Source organism: Procambarus clarkii, chromosome 93, assembly GCF_040958095.1.
Source record: "Procambarus clarkii isolate CNS0578487 chromosome 93, FALCON_Pclarkii_2.0, whole genome shotgun sequence".
NCBI lineage: Eukaryota > Metazoa > Arthropoda > Malacostraca > Decapoda > Cambaridae > Procambarus > Procambarus clarkii.
This window is the reverse complement of record NC_091242.1, coordinates 8179736-8197773: the sequence shown is the minus strand read 5'-3', so window position 1 is coordinate 8197773 and position 18038 is coordinate 8179736. Positions and strand designations below refer to the sequence as shown.

The following is an 18038-nucleotide window of genomic DNA, read 5'->3' as shown; positions in this document are numbered from 1 at the left end:
TATAACTACTGTACTCGAAAATAAATTTACAAACTGTACACAAATCAAGAGAAATGCTACATCCAATGATCAGCCCTTAGCTGCAGTCTCATTAAGTTGTTTACAAATTAGTTTAATTTGTAAACAAAAAAGCATAATCAGAACTCAGAGTGAGAAAAACACATTACAACACACACACAGTCACCAGCTTAATAAGGAGATCAATTTAACAGAACACCTTTCCTGGTAACTCACATGTGTGCTTGCCATATTGGAAACTTTTTATCTTTGGCTCTATCCAGCATTTCCTGGAGTCCTGTGACACAAAATTCCATCACCATGTATATCTGCAAGCAAATATTTCAGTTAGTACAAACATATGACAGAAAAGATAGAGCTAGCTAAACAACTGAGCTTAGTACTGCATAGTTAGTTTAAGCATAATATTTGTCTATAGATTTTTACTTGAAACAAAAATTGTGTTAATATGAAAAATATGAGGTTTACTTTTAAATTGCATATGAACTACCTAATTTGAAAATCCAATTCTATGCAATTCTAAATTTTCTAAGCCTACCCACCATCCATCCTGTTACTCTCCCAAATATGACTGAACAGTTTACGCCATTTTAAAACCCTGAATTTCGCAGAGCCCAGATTTAGCGAAGCCCTTGATTTAATGACCTGGGTACAGCCCCATATAGGTCGTTAAATCGAGTGGACATTGTTATGAATCCCAGTTCAGTATCCTAATTGCCTAATCATAACTTCTTGATCTTTCTTGCATAATGATCTGAGCATTTACACATTGTTCAGCTGATATCTGGCCACTCTTACACGTACAGTGGTACCTCGCATAACGATCGCCCCAAAAGGCGAACATTTTGGGTAACGACCGGCCCGATCAGCAATAAATCGTCCCGTATGGAGAACACATGTTTGAGTAACATCAACACAGCATGCTGGGGTCACGCTGCTTCTTGCACATTCTTGGATGCCTCCAATGATGCAAATAAATTAGGTTGTTCATGTTTAAAGATGCAAATGATGCTGGGATATAAAGGGGTGACTGCTGAGGTGTTGCAAAGCATTGACTTTTTGTAGAAAAAAGAAATGAAATTTCTGAAATACAGCAAATTTCAAAAAGGTTCGTTCGGTGTTCGGCAGGTACACTCCATTATAACCATTGCAGGAGGTCGAGGAGCTGGTCGGCCGAGCGGACAGCACACTGGACTTGTGATCCTGTGGTCCCGGGTTCGATCCCGGGCGCCAGCGAGAAACAATGGGCAGAGTTTCTTTCACCCTATGCCCCTGTTACCTAGCAGTAAATAGGTACCTGGGAGTTAGTCAGCTGTCACGGGCTGCTTCCTGGGGGTGGAGGCCTGGTCAAGGACCGGGCCGTGGGGACACTAAAAAAAAAAAAAGCCCTGAAATCAACTCAAGATAACCATCTTTCTTTGTTTCAAATGTGTTCCATTTGTTTTGTATTTGTCCTTTACGTCTCAATAATGGAGCAGCCTATCGTACATACATTGCACAAACCTTTATGACATTTTTCTTTCTTCAAATTTGTTCAATATTTATTTTTCATTTGTCTTATAGCAAAGGGTTCGTTCGGTGGTCGGCAGGTAGGCTGCTCCATGTTTCTTACATAAAAAAACGAAAATAATAAAAAAATTAAGAATTTTGAAAACCAGAACAAATGTCAAAAAGGTTCGTTCGGTTGTCTACAGGTAGGCTGCTCCATGTTTCTTAAAAAAAAAAAAAAAATAAAAAAAAAACAGTTGAAATAATTTGAAAAATGGACAAATGCCAGAAAGGTTTGTTCAGTGTTTGTCGGGTAGGCTGCTCCATTATTGAGATGTGAATGAAAAATATAAAACAAATGGAACACATTTGAAACAAAGAAAGATTGTTATAATGGAGCAGCCTACCTGCCGAACACCGAACAAATCTTTATGGCATTTGTCCATTTTCCAGATTGTTTCAACTGTTTTTATATTTTTCATTTTTTTTTTATTTAAGAAACATGGAGCAGCCTACCTGTAAACAACCGAACGAACCTTTTTGACATTTGTTTTGGTTCTCAAAATTCTTCATATTTTTTTTTTTTTTTTTTTTTTTTTTTTTTTTTTGTACGTAAGAAACATGGAGCAGCCTACCTGCCGACCACCAAATGAGCCTTTTGCTATAAGGCAAATGAAAAATAAATACTGAAAAAATTTGAAGAAAGAAAAATGTCATAAAGGTTTGTGCAGTGTATGTAAGGTAGGCTGCTCCATTATTTAAAACATCAAATATCATATTGATGTTTTTCGGTGGTAGAACGGATTAATTTGATTACCATTAATGTCAAAGGGGACATTAGTTTTGTATGACGTCCATTTCACATGACGACAACGGCGCCGGAACGGATTAAATTCGTCATTTGAGGTATCGCTGTATTATAATTTTCAAGGCTGAGAACCATTCTAAAAATACGTCTAAAAACAGTGTACATTGCTCTATACTGTACATCTTTTAACAAAGAACCAAATAAATATTGTATTAGAATATACTGCTGCATTCATTCTTCACTCAACATAAACTGTCAAACTTCATTAGCAATACAAAATTAAATGAATACTGTAGTACATTAAATCACACCATACATCTTACTTTGCCTTTTTCATCATTGTGGTACACATGAAATAAACTAATAACATTCCGATGTTTCAGTCGTCGCAGCAGTCTTATTTCACGTTGAACATTCTGATCACCATTTGGAATTCTTCGAAGGGTCTTGCGTTTCATAATCTTCACCGCCCGTCGCTGGAGGGTATCTGAATCCAGGCATTCTTTGACTTTGCCATAGCTTCCTTCTCCCAATTTGTCACCCATTACATATTTGCCAACCAACTGATGAGAGAAAATGAGGAAAAATATAATTAACAACATACAGTAGAGTACTGTACTTGATAATTTAATGATTTTATCACGAGTCCAGTCTGAATTTTTAACAACTCTGAAAAAATTACTAAGCTAATTTCAATAGTACTTTAGTAAACTAAAATCCCAATAATAAAACAAAATTAATTTTAATAATTAAGAAGTCAACCCTCCTTGGGTTAATGTAAATTATTCTATACCTTATTTCTTAGTCGTACATACTACAGGATAATAGTTAAACTACTGCATTACACTATGCAAAAACTCATTATATATTATAAATTCTTATGACTAAGTACCTGAAAGGTATAACAATTTATGTACATGTTGATAAAGTTAGAAAAATTGCATAAAATATTGTCCAAAGCATACTGCAGCTGAAATTTAAAAAGTTCAAACTTACTTATGATATTGAATAAATTTTTCCACCATAACATGAACTATGGTCACTAATCAGGCCTATTAAAAAAATCATTCAATTTCCACAAGAAAGCATTAAATTTTGTTCAAGGCTGATAATCTCAAAAGCAGTCCTGATGACAGGCACAATAGTCTTGTTTACAATTTTCAGTCAGCATTGTCAGCCAAAAACAGAAGTTCTGAGCTCATAAAGATACACGTCTGGTATTGCATAGTCAGATACAATCCAAACAGTTTGGCTGGAAACATTCCAAGTCAATACGTGTAGAGAGAAGGAGAGCGATACAGTATATGCCATATTAGCTTGGTTCCGAGAGGAAGCCACACATATGGATAAAATATATTTAAAGTGTAAAAGCTGATGCCAAGAAATAATTGAGGACAGATCACCAACTGCACTCTCTATTTAATCCTTTTACATAAATGTATTCACCATTAAATTTACATCCATGTACCTAATTACTACTGGGTGCACAGAAGAAAATAGAATATAGGAATGTTTTTCATAATATTACCCCACCTGGAGTTCAACCTAAGACCTCACACCTGCAGGACAAACATACCCTGGGAGTCCTGCCCATCATGATGTACATAAACAAGAGCATGCTAAACAGGTCTAGATGCATCGTCTTCCTACTTCTTCAAATTCTAAGCGTCAAAATCACACTTTTCAAGTACTGCTTGCTCTGTGGTTGGGTTTTAGCTTGGGGTTTTAGGTGCTTCAGTTATAATGTTGATTAATAATATAAAACAATTGGTTCCAATTAGTGTGCTGTCTCCAGCCAGCCTGCAGAAAAGCGAATAAGATGCCTAAAATAAATCTTTTGGGCTAGCTGCAATGACGTTAAAGAATGTGTGACATTCAAATTATTTTTAAGTGACTGAAAACTTTTTTTAATAGGCTTGACAGAGGGAGCATTACAAATGCAGCCAACCTGAAAATCAAACAACTCTTCTGTGTCAGGTACATAAGCAAGGCATGACCATAACTGCACAAATTTCACACACACAACTTTAGTATTAATATAAAATACAAAGAGATGGCTATGTAAAAGTGTAACAAATACTTTAGGTATAGTACATACTAAAATTAACCCTATGCACTCAAACTAATACAAAAAAATAAACAAAGGCCTGTCATGCACAGCACTTCTACTCTGTACTTGGGTTCTAATGCTACAAGATGGCTGCAATCTTAGCATTAAAATACCTTACAGAACATACATTCAGGCCGCTTACTAAGCAAAGCACAAAAAAAAAATCACAACTTTGTGGCCTAATATAAAAGTTTCTTGTATACAGTTACTTGGTCAAAACTTAGGTTTGAATGGACACTTAGGATTATACAGCTGTGCACACTGCATGGAAGCTCAGATATTCTGTAATTGTCATGCTTAATAGTGCTTAAAATAAGATAAGATAAATAAGACCTTCCTACCTACTCTAATTCAGGGGGGCATGAAACTGGGTAAAGAAAAACTGATAAATGCACAAATTACAGGCTAAACCTATAGTTTTTCACACCTACACCTTACCACATACAAGCAAACTTTGGAAATTTCATTAATTTTCTGGAAAAGAAAGTAAATTCAAATTCTTTATAATAACACACAGTAGTATAGTACTTATTTTTGTATGCCATAACATAGGACAGGAAGAAGAGACAGTTCACCTTATGGTTTCCCATAGATGGAACAGGAAGCCTGTTATGCTTGACTGAGGTCCCACTAGGCCAACTACCAATCATCTCCAGGATGCAACCTACAACAGTTGCCTAGTTTCTGAGTACCTATTTACTACTAGGTGAAAAGGGGCTTCAGGTGAAAGGCAATGTTGCTTAAAAGTTTGTCCTATCACAGGAATCAAACAAGAAACTTTTTATCCATGACCATCCTGTGCTTATCACTACATAAAGAAGAATCTGGGCAATAAGTGAAATACTGTACTGTATATAAAGCGTTAGGAGGTGGGGGCATAAAGACCTTGATCTCGGTCCCCCATAGTCACTGAGAGGTGAGCATGGTTTAACTACTCCAACTCACCAAGAAGTGTTACATGGTGACTAAGTTCCAAACATTACTTAGAACAGGAAAAACATAAAGAGGGTAATGCCCCAGAGTAGGGGCTGTGAATATCAAAAACTGGCAAAAGACAAGAAAATCCTAGACAGAAGTAAGGACAATTGAAAGAACTCGTGACACAAAGAGGTTGGCATAAACACAAGCCATAAGAGCATAAAAATGATACTAATAGAAAAAAAACTATACAGTACAGTATATGATTTTATCATTCCAGAAAGTCAAAACCTCGTCTTTTATAAAAACTATGTATTCCTCTGAAAAAGATGCAACATCACTAAAGAATCAGGCAAACAAGTTAGATGTAATGTTAACAGGTTTTGTATGGGGGACATGTTTAGATATGTTTGTTTAATTTTCTCTATGAGCCTTGGTTAGTTTGGCAAATTTTTACTTTCTGTACAGTTTGCTGTACAGGTAGGCTAAGCTATGATCCCAATGCTTTACTCGCCTCTAATGCGAGAAAAGGAATCTGGTCCTGTGTTGTCAGCAGGCCTACAAAAATTAATAGGCAAAATCATTATCATTTGCCCTTTTGAATTGATGCCTTTAGCTCACATAAGCCTCTAAGGATTCCAAGATTCCATTTACCTATAAAATAATACCACAATCTAGTTTGCAGATTCATTACTTATTGAGGTATTAAGATCAGTATGTCAGTAGCAAAAAATATAAAGCACAAGAGGAGATCAGCCACCTTATTGCCAGGCTAAGCCAGGTAGTTATATTGGATCACATTTGTTAAAGATTTTTTTAAGAATGAACAAGTTTATTATTATGTATTCTATCCCCATTATGTATTCTATCCCCACCTTCCTCTCAATACTAAAGTATTGCACAACATTCTTACAAAAACATACAGTACTTGGTACTAGAGTCTAAAATCCAAAAACCCGAAGCAGCTCTGTTTTGGCCAAGAACTAGAGTTTTCCTGTCAGTGCTTACCTATCAGTGACAATGGAAGAGTGAAATTTAGTTTTTTAGGCCCTGTCTCCTAGCCATTCAATACCAGGTGTGCTAATTACCCCTCTCAACATTAATGTTTTTATCATACTGTATTTCTTTTTTGAAATGACTTGAATGACCTCTTCCTTCAATGCATTCCACTTGCCTACCACCCATATGGGGAATAATAACTTTCTAACATCTCTTCGACTCGACTCAGTACTGTATAAGGCGCACAGCACTTAACTTTCACTTAACTTCCGTCCAGGGCGCGGCCGCCCGACTGGCGCCGTCCAGGGCGCGGCCGCCCGACTGGCGCCGTCCAGGGCGCCAACCAGGGACGCTGTCGCCTGACTGACACCATCCAGGAAGGTGTTAGCAAGGGCCAAATATTACATGTGCAGATTTCAGATCTTCCCTCTGACTCAGCAAACACCTTCATCCCTTCCACCCCACCCCAATTTCCCTTTCAATGTTACAACCAGATGGTTCTAATGACAGTGAAAGGGATGACCTTGGAACAACTAGTACAGTACCCAATGCTAAACCCTGCCCAGGGAATAACCCATGCAGGCAAAATTCAGGCTCCTGCTACACTGCCACCTACAAACTCATGCACTCTACACCATTAGACAAATTAAAATCAAACAATTCAGAGCTGCCAGAGGCAGAGACATGCATGCCAACTTGGAATCCTACACAAAACCCAGCCAGATTCAAACCCATGATAGAACTAACTGGTACTTCCACCAATTGATCGAGAACCCAAACCTGGCCAACTAGGAAAGCCAAATCCCTGACCTGCAGACAAGCAGAATGCCTGGGAATCCAAACCAGCCAGTTGTCAAGGTAGACCAAGATGCAGACCCCAACAATTGAAAATGAGAAACCAAGGCCCCGTGTCAATCTTGCTAAAGTCTGGAAAGGCAAGCTCTGCCTGAAAGAAAGGACCCAAAAGCAGTAACAAAAGACATAAAAGCTGGCCAGTCTGAAAGTCTTGCCAGCCCCTGAATCTGGAATGTATATGGATGTGCCAATACACATTCTTCAGGTCCAAAAATACCATCCAGAACCCCCTTGAAATGCCAAGTGTACCTGACTGAAAGTGGCTATGTACAAGGTCAGACAGAATGAATTAATTCAAACTCAAGAGGTAGAGAATAAACCAAAGATCAGGTTAAACCAAAGATACCCACTTGGGGACCATGAACAGATGGGTCACCAACCACAGGGAGGGAGTCAACGCTATCACCTTAACAGCCAAACACTCCAAGATAACCAAATGGAGTAGAGTGAATGACATAACCTGGACCCCTGATACTAAGTGGGGGGAGGGGGTTGAAGACAACCTGCACAGAAGACCCAAGGACATTACTCGAAACACCACACACATCATGAGTCTAGGCACGAGAGGGAAAATAGTCAACCATATTCCCCCCTGCACTCTCAAAGGGGCCAACCAAGTTAGGGACAGTGCGAAGTACCTGATAAGCCAACTCATTCCATGCCGAATGAGAACATTATTCAAAGGAAGATACGGGAAATAGCACTGTGGCCTGAGAAATTCACACCTCCGTGTGCCTACTTTGACCAGAAAGGGGCAACAACACCGCAACCTCAGAAGACCACCCCTGCACAGCAGGGGACAGTACCCTGCTACAACAGCACATGGCTGAAAGACTGGAAAGACAACCACAGCCAACAAAACATGAGACAAACAGCTACCTTAGGTTTTAGGAAAAAGGAGCTTAAAAAACAGAGATGTAAACAATAGGAAGGAAGACTAAGCCAAATTCAATACATACAAACACAGCCAAAAGTGAAGCACAACAACAACTACACACATCACAGGCCCCAAGATGAAAACAATCATCAATCCAAGAAGCAGAAAAATGGAGACAGAAGGGATGACCGTTGGCTTAAGCTAAAGCTGCATAGCATACCAAAAACCTCCAAGCATCATTCTCTAGAAAGCATATACAGTAGAGGGATTCATTTTGTAATCCTTCTCAATATGCTTTCTGGAGAGGGATGCTTGCAGGCTTTTGGCCAAAGGGTAAAAGAAAACAATATAATGAATAAAAATCTAGTCAATTTAAATTAAAAATAGACCTTGGTAAATACAGGTTTGGAAATACAATTGTAAATTAATGGAACAAAAGATATGTGGGGGTCAATGGATTTTGGTTGGTTATATATAGGAGTTGTTTTGAACGAGTCATTATGCCTTCTGCACTTTCTTCTGCTTTTTATCTTTAGGATTGCATTTACTTAACTCCCATATAGTGTTTCTTTGTTTGTTGGCATAAGTCTGATATATACTGTTTGAGAAAAGTCTTCAACCACCTCCATCAGGGTCCCAGTAGTATATTCTTGACTCACAATTAGGAATTCTTGGTTTGAATCCTGAACTGGATAGTAATGGCTGGGCATTTATTATTATTATTATTATTATTAACAAAAAAAAATTCAACATTTCCCCATTTCATTTGTCCAGTATATTTTACAAACATTGAAGTCACCTACAATACCAATACAGGGGTACTTCAGTTTTTGTAGTTAATCTATTCCCAGAGATGGTACGAATACCGAAAAATATGAAAACCAAGACGAATTTTCCCATAAGAAATAATGTAAATTGAATTAATCCGTTCCACACCCCCAAAATATTAACTAAAAAATACATTTTATACAGAAAACTACTCATAGTATCTTACTTTTATGGAGGACTCTTGTTGGTGTAAGGAAAAAGTTGAGGAGAGGGGAAGGAGGAGAGGTATTAGTGTGTGGAAGGGGAGTCCCTTTCCATTATACCATCAGGCAGTGATGACATATTTGGCATAATCTCTCTCTTACATTTTGCCTGCATACCACTAGGACCTGGTTGTGGCTCACTGCTTGTTTTTCTCACTAAAAACCTATCTAGGGACACTTGTTTTTCCCTACGTTGAATCACTTGTCTGAAGTGAGATATCACATTGTCATTAAAAAGGTTAACACAATGGCCTGCTACAGTTTTATTTGGGTGAGCCTTTCAACAAAACTTTGCATTTCTTCCCATACTGTACACTATTTCTTAAGTGTTGAGGAAGGGAAATCCTCTATTGCCTCCTCCAATCCGGAAGAAATTTCCTCAGCTGTCTCTTGTTGCTGCTCCTTTTGAAGGGCTAGGAGTTCGTCGGTGGTCTGTTCTTCGCTGTGTTCCTCCATCAACTCCTCCACATCAGCACCATTCAACTCCAAGCCCAATTGCCGGCCCAGAGAAACAATTTCCTCAACAAGAGGCACTTCAGGTTCAAACCCCTCAAAGTCTCATTCTGGAACACATTCAGGCCACAATTTTTTCCAGCCAGAGATCAGGTTTCTTATAGTCACTTTTTTCCCAGGCTTTGTCTATGAGGTTTAAAGCACTCAGAATGTGAAAATGGCTTTTCCAGAACTCTTCGAGGGTAAGGTTTGTTGAATCAGTTACTTGGACAAATTTCTGGAAAAGTGCCCTGCCATAAAGTTTCTTAAAATTGGCAATGATTTTCTGGTCTGAATTAGATGAGTGGTGTTGGGAGGAAGGAACTTTATTGTAACAAAACTAAATTCCTCCAACAATGCATCTTCCAAGCCTGGAGGATGAGCAGGAGCATTGTCAAGGAGAAGCAGGGCCTTGAGTGGCAAACTGTTCTCCTGCAGATATTTTTTGATGGCAGGGCAAACCACTTCATTTACCCACTCGGTAAAATATTGCCTTGTCACCCATGCCTTACTATTAGCCCTCCACATCACTCATGGTTTGTTTTTCTACACATTATATTTTTTTAAAACCCATGGATTTTCAGAATGATACATAAGCAAGGGTTTAATTTTCAAATCGCTACTCACATTACCACACAGCCCATGAGTAAACCTATCTTTCGTAGGCTTGTGTCCGGGGCAACGACATCTCCTCTTGGGTAATGTATGTCCTCTTCGGTAATTTTTTCCAGAATAGCCCTGTCTCATCACAATTAAACACTTGTGGTATGTATCCGTATCTACAAAATATTTAAAATCGCGAACAAATCTTTCAGCCGCTGGTTTGTCTGAGCTGGCACCCCTCACTATACTATGAATGCCACTTCTCTTTCTAAATTTCTCAAACCATCCCCTGCTCCCCTTAAAGTCTTTCGTGTCTGCATCACTCGTTCCATGGGTATTCTTTATAAGGTCTTCATGCAACATCCTTGCTTTTTCACAAATGATGGCCTCTGAAATGCTATCACCTGCTAACTACTTCTTGTTTATCCAAATTAATAATAATTTTTCAGCCTCCTCAAGTGTTTGTGTTCCATGTTTCACGATTGTTGTTACACCTTTTGTCACTTTAGCACTCATAATTTCTTGTTTCTTAGCAATTACAGAGCAAATCATTGACATACAGTACTTTTATTATACAATCTAGCAAGTTCAACAGGCCGCATATTATTTTCATATTTACGAATGATCTCTTGTTTTTGTTCTATGGTCATCCTCACAGTTGTTCTCTTAGGTTGAACTTTACCACCGACTTTCTTGGGACCCATGGCGTGATATATGATAATTACTTTTATGTTCAGAAACTAAGAATAGCCCCAAAACAATGAAATTCTATACGAAGAATTCAAGCGCAGTTGTCACCTTGGCAGGACCCTGTAAACTGAGGCGCGCCTCGCCATCTTGCTGCGATGCCACATGCTTGGTGGACCTGGACGTGTATAAAGGTATTCCGAGTACCGAGGCAAACAACGAGTACCAAATCAAATTATTCAGAAAAATTGAGTATGAGTACCGAAAAATAAGAGAACAGGGACATACAAGAACTGAGGTTCCACTGTGTTATTATAGGTAAATACTGTACTCTAAGTATACCTGCCCAAATATGCCTGCCTCTTTTTTCCATTATATTTGGTGTGGCTTATATTAAAAAAAAAAAATAGGCTATCATCAGCCTTATTCAATTTAATACAAATTGATTTTGTATGTACAGTATTTATCTCCAATTTTATTTCTAGGATGACAACATTCAATGCTTAATCTGACAAATATTGCAATTCCCACTCCCCATGTAATTTATTTATCAATGTGAAACCATTTATCTCTCCTAATTTGCCATTCTGCTAGTATTTTTCTACTTTCATCCATATTTCTGAGGTTACACTAAACAAAAATTGTGTAATTTATTTCTTATACAGACAGACACATGCTTTGCGAATGCTGTCTATCTGAAAGTGTCAGTTTCCGGACTAAGGTTGGTTCGGATACTAAAGTTTGGGAAACGCAAGGTTTGCATAAAATGGTTCAGGTATCTCATCAGGTAAGCTTCCAACAGGCCTCGTGGCCCAGGGTGGTCGGGGGTGGTTGGGTGGGAGATGGGCCTAGTTTGCCCACTGACTATGTGGGGTGCCACTCTAGTGCCTTGTACCCTGTGACATCATAGATTCATGGCCCATTGTTCCCATTGTTTTTAATTGCCACAAGGCTGAAGTGTTCATTCCATGACTTTCTTGGATATATCGTCACAATCTAGGAACATCTGTGCACCAGGTTAGCTCCAAATGCACCCATTATGTCAGTGAAAGCTTCAACAAGCAGGATACATAAAAGAGGTCAGTGATGACATTTGAGAAGAATGTTGAAATAATTAAGAAGGTGGAGAGCGGGATCCCGAGAAGTGTTGTGTGCGCTGAATATATCATTAGCATTATGTTCATCTTCTTAAGGCTAACCCTGTCCTTTTTTAGTTATTCTAGAAGAGAAAGTTAGAAGGCAATACAAAATATAAAGGTTAGTAATTAAAGAAAAAGTGTAGAGTAGTAATAATGCAGTGTGGCAGTGGTACAAACAGAAGCGTGAGAAAAAGCAGCAACAGCCAGTGGCAGGCTGGCTGCTCATGGAAAAGGGCACACGAGTTTCACCAATCCATGAAAATTAATGTTAAGTGTTTATACAGTGAAGGATGGCACGGAAGCTTTAAAATTCACCATGGCATTAGTTTCATTAGTGCACATGGTGAAGGGCAATTTGGTGAGGATACCTCATCACCATTACTCTACACTTCAGTCAATTCAACACTATCATCATCCACCAGCACCTCTTTAATGTAAATTTTTTTTTTTGAGATATATACAAGAGTTGTTACATTCTTGTACAGCCACTAGTACGCGTAGCGTTTCGGGCAAGTCCTTAATCCTACGGTCCCTGGAATACGATCCCCTGCCGCGAAGAATCGTTTTTTCATCCAAGTACACATTTTACTGTTGCGTTAAAATTGCGCCCAGTAAATCCTCCCCGGCCAGGATACGAACCCATGACATAGCGCTCGCGGAACGCCAGGCGAGTGTCTTACCACTACACCACGGAGACTGTGTCCTATAACAATCCTCCATCAATAACAAGAATTAATTTAGCAAGTGGATCAGGACTTCTCGCATTGGTGAATGCAAACAAAATACATACTGTTGAATTACATTCACCTGGGCTCTAGGAGACTCAAACCGTGGACCCCATGCGTGTAAGGCCGAGGCTCTAGTTATATGACGAGGGTGTGGATCACTAATTCCTCCGAGTTCAGTAATAGTCAGGTAAAGTAAAAAATTCCAGTTTGGCAGCAGGATGCTGCTTCTGGAAACTTTCCTTATTAAGACTACTCAATAGCTCAGTCGCTAGAGCTTCGGCCTCACACGCGTGTGGTCCATGGTTCGAGTCTCCTAGAGCCCATGTGAATAGAATGTTTATTTCCACGGAAGTGTGGATGACACTTCACAAATGGCTCCTTCCCGCCCTAGACAGATGATCTCAAGAGAATCCCTTGAATACACATTATGTTTACCATAGAAGCTGCCCCAATTTCCCAGTAAATAATACTGAATTGGCCATGTAATATTCATCCAACCAGCAGTTGATACCAAATGCTCATTACTAGACACCTAGACACTCATTACCAACTCCCCTTCTAGACAGAATGCCACATATGACCGAGATTCCTCAGTGGTGCTACACTTGGAAATCCGTGCTGAAGTATTTGATGGCCTATTCCATTTTTTTTCAGCAGTCGAATCTACAATAATTTTCTTTTCATATTCTTTGCCATCAACAGCAAAAAATTAACATGAGAGGCATAAGATAAGAAGTTATAAAGCTAAGATAATTAAAATTATATTAGTCATTATATCTGGTGTAATCTTATATATATACAGTAAGATAAAACTATACTGTGTAAGCTAGGTCAGTTGTAACAAAATCCATTCCAAAATGAGGTATTAAGCATATTTAGGTCAAAATAAAAATAACGAATTGATTCTCAGCCACTAGTGATGCACAGTACCTGTAGTGTACAGGGAAGGCCTGTAGTGAGCTATTGCACCATCAACTAGAGATAGAAAAAAAGTCTATAAACATGGGAGCACAGGAGTCTGTGTTATGTATAAAAAATATACAGTATACTGTACAGACGAAGTGGAAAAATGCTCAAGGAGTTTAGAAAGAAAGCAGTTGGCCCAGATGGGGTTTCACCATGGGTTCTGAGAGAATGTGCACCCGAGCTCAGCATTCCACTTCAACTGATTTTTCAGGCATCCCTGTGTACAGGACTCCTAGCAGATGTGTGGAAAAAGGCTAACATAGTTCCAATCTACAAAAGTGAGAGCAGGGAAGATCCCCCCTCATTTCTAGACCTGTATCACTGACAAGTAGAATAGTAAAAATATTGGAAAAATAATGAAAATTAAATGGGTAGAACACCTGGAGAAAAACAATATAAAAATAGGCAGACAGTATGGTTTTCGATCTGGAAGACCCTGTGTAACAAATTTTCGCAGTTTCTATGATCAAGCCACTGGGGTATTACAAGAAAAAGATGGTTGGGTTGACTGCATCTATCTGGACCTAACAAAGGCATTCAGCAGAGTTCCACATAAGAGGTTTTTCTGGAAACTGGAACATACTGGAGTGACAGGTAGGCTTCTAACATGGCTGAAAATTTTTCTGACAGAAAAATGAGGGGTAGTAATCAGAGCCAATGTATCGGACTGGAGAAATGTCACAAGTGGAATTCCTTAGGGTTCTGTTCATGCACCAGTAATGTTCATTGTCTACATAAATGATCTACCAGATGGAATGCAGAATTATATGAACATGTTTGTTGATGATGCTCAGATTATAGGGAAGATAAGAAACTTAGATGATTATCATGTCCTTCAAGAAGACCTGGACAAAATAAGTACTGTACTGTGTACTGTGTATGGAGCATCACCTGGCAAATGAAACTTACTGTGAATAACTGCCATGTTATGGAATGTGGAATAGGTGAACACAGATCCCCTCACAACCTATAAATTATGTGAGAAATCTTTAAAGAATTCTGATAAAGAAAGAGATCTAAGGAGCTATCTTATCTTACCATGACATGAGATGATTTCGGGGCTTAGCATCCCGGTGGCCTGGTCGTTGACCAGGCCTCCTTGGTTCTAGATAGAAAACTATCACCCGAGGACCACATAAAGAACATTGTGCGAAGGCCTATGCTACACTTTCTAACTTCAGAATTACTTTTAAATTCATGGATAGCGAAATACTAAAGAAATTGTTCACGACATTTGTTAGAACAAGGCAGCGGTTGTATGGTACCCATATCTTATGAAGCACATCAACAAACTGGAAAAGGTGCAAAGACATGCAACTAAATGGCTCCCATTACTGAAGGACAAGAGCTACGAGAAGAGGTTAGAGGCATTAAATATTGTTACGGACCCGAGCCCAGCGTCCGAGCACGGAGCAGTGACGACCACGCCATCTGTGGGTCAGCTCCCGAAACCCCCTCCAAATGGATGACGCCATCTAGTGAGGACGAGATATACTGGCCACAAGGGCTAGTTTCCCGTCCTGATCAGCTCATAACACAGCCGCTGCTGACCTCTGGTGAGGTGGAGCTTAGACAGCAACGCCATCTATGGAGTGGATAGGTGGGCGTTTGTGTCTAAGCCTGTAAGTGAGGTGCCCTAGAGTGTCCCTATTACTGATGACGTGTCTGATTACAGAGTCAACCTGGGACTGCTGTAATGGAAGTTGGATCAGTCTACCCAAGGCAGCCGTCTTGTCTCCAAGTATTTGCTGCAGCAGCTGTGAGTCACCCCCCCCCCCCCCCCCCCGATGAACACGGTGGTGTTAGCCTGCCTGTGACGTGGCAGCTGAGGGATTGTCGTACCCGGGGCTGACTGGTGGAGACGCTTAACCACTGGGGTGTTGTGGTGAGGAGAGTGATCTGTGGGATCACACAAGGCTCCTGACTAGGGCTCGCAACCCTAGTATCAGTCGTGGAGTGGCCTAACCAGCGTTGCTGATTGGAACCTGCCAGCTACAGGCTGGATTTGTGGTTGACGGTCTCCACGACGGTGCCCCCAGTGGAACTGTGATTTGGCTGGCCTGTGGCCAGGGTAGACTCAAGAGGATCGAAGGATTCATAGTGAGGCCACAAGAGGACCAAGAGCTTAGCATCGTTGAGCACCGTGAACGTCCAGAGTCTTCAGAAGAAGACTACGTTGTACATAATAGTGTTTATACCTCCCCCGTGTGATAAGATATATATTATTTATGGTGATGGTGACAATTATATTATTAAGTTTTTGCCTTTGTCTCCCTTCCCCTTTAATTTACTTGCGTTACGGATCATATCCCTTGAAAGCCACTACTAGCTTGGGGCCGGATACCCTACCTCTAACAACATCAGAGAAAGAACCCGGTTGCGACCCGAGAGGGCCGTAACAAATATGGAAAACTAGAAGATAGAAGAAAAAGAGAAGATATGATCACTACAGTACAGTACGTACAAAATAGTAACGGGAATCAATAAAATTGATAGGGAAAAATTCCGAGACCTGGAACTTCAAGAACAAGAGGTCATAGATTTAAACTAACTAAACAAAGCTGGTGAAGAAATATAAGAAAATTAACTATCGCAAACAGAGTGGTAGATGGTTGGAGCAAGTTGGGGGAGAAGGTGGTGGAGGAGAAAACTGTCAGTAATTTTAAAGCATTATATGACAGAACGCTGGGAAGATGGGACACCACGAGCGTAGCTCTCATCCTGTAACTACACTTAGGTACAGGGTAATTACATGTACAGTATATTAATATATTACAACTGTGAAGTCAATAGTATGTTCCTTGTTTTGAATTAAGCTAACAAAATATAAAAACCAAATATCTTAGGAAAAATTTGAATATATTTTTCCATGGGATAGTGACCAAGTAGCTTGTGATCAATGTCCCAAAATTCTCTATTCACACAACACATTTACCTGTATCTTCTCTTAACAAATGCTCTTAGTTATTTTACTATTATTAGATAAAAATTAGTATGGTATAGGAGAGATAAACTTAACCTAAGTTTTACTTCATCAGCCGGCTCAGTTTCAAAATACACGCATGGTTAAACATTAGCACATGCAGAAAGGCGCGGTTATTTAATTCACTATTGACAAAATCTAACCATGCAAAACTGGCTCCACCCGCACTGTCATCTTAAAAGTGCATAGAATTTCAATTTAAAATATCACACGAGTAAATATACATACAGTACAGACAATGTTAATGAAATTACTAGAAATGTTTTACATAAAAATACAGAATTACATTAATTTAGTTATACAAATTTTAATAAACTGAATCTGTAAAATCCTTTCTATATTTTCAAATTAAATAAATTAAGCCAGATGAAAAATACTAAATATTATTCATAGACCAGAGTAACAAAATATAATTTAATTGCTGTGCTATCTCTCAGGAGACTGCACATGTATATTAAGACCAAAATTATTCAATATACATCTTGCCATTACAGTACTGTACTTTATTTTCTACCTCCACAAACTTAAAACTTCTCTGAATGTGATTCAGAGGTCACCAAAGTTCTTAAGTGACCGAGGAAGACATTCTAAAACTTTTCATAGATAAGCACAGTAATATGGGGTCTGTAACCTTGCTTATCTCTGTGCAACATTAATGCATGCAAATTTGTTGAAAATCACATGATGCAGGAATCCTTGTAATGCATTAACCTGTCCTGTAGGTAATTTGTCACTTGCTAATCTCAATTAGTCTACCATCAGTTATATCTTATTATAGTACCTTGTACTTTCTTTTTGGAGGACAGTAGATGATCTCGTTCGAGTCGATCCTTTGAATAAGTAAGGCATCATCATCCCCATCAAACTCCATAAATCTGTCGCTCGCCAAGTCGCGATCCATAGCTTCCTCACACCTCAAACATCACTGTAGTGAGCGCTGGAAGAGTCCAGGTTGCACAAGTTGCGGTGGAAGGGATCCAGGTTGCACGAGTACCATTGGTGTCACCACCGCCACAACAACAACAGGCACCCCTGAGTACTCATCTTCGAAATGTAAACAAGTGACGGTCGCCATCATAGAAAATGGGTCGGCCAGACAACAGCTGTTCAAGCCTAACTTGGAATACAGTCACCTACGATGCCGAACTAGAGATATTTTCAGCGTTCTCTATATATCTGTCCTAAACAGAACTGAAAATAATTTAAGGCGGTGTGATATAATTGGACTGCAATGCATTTTTTACAGTATGAGTTATCAGTAGACTTTTATAACATTCAGAATTTTTCAAAAACTGTACATAAGACAACACAAGTAAAACCTATTTGAATTGTAAAT

General features: G+C 39.2%; 1 protein-coding gene across 3 annotated transcripts in view; it reads right to left on the bottom strand.

Annotated features, from left to right (window-relative positions):
• Lkb1 (Lkb1 kinase) overlaps positions 1-17766 on the bottom strand; it is a 49579-nt gene extending 31813 nt beyond the window's left edge. For all 3 annotated transcript variants that reach the window (XM_069319498.1, XM_045728569.2, XM_045728568.2), the window contains exons 1-3: positions 17484-17766; positions 2638-2877; positions 235-326 (exon numbers count right to left, since the gene is read on the bottom strand). In XM_069319498.1, coding sequence (XP_069175599.1) covers positions 235-326; positions 2638-2877; positions 17484-17603 — 452 coding nt within the window. In that variant the 5' untranslated portion in view covers positions 17604-17766. The remainder of the gene's footprint in view (positions 1-234; positions 327-2637; positions 2878-17483) is intronic.
• Positions 17767-18038: the final 272 nt, after the last annotated feature.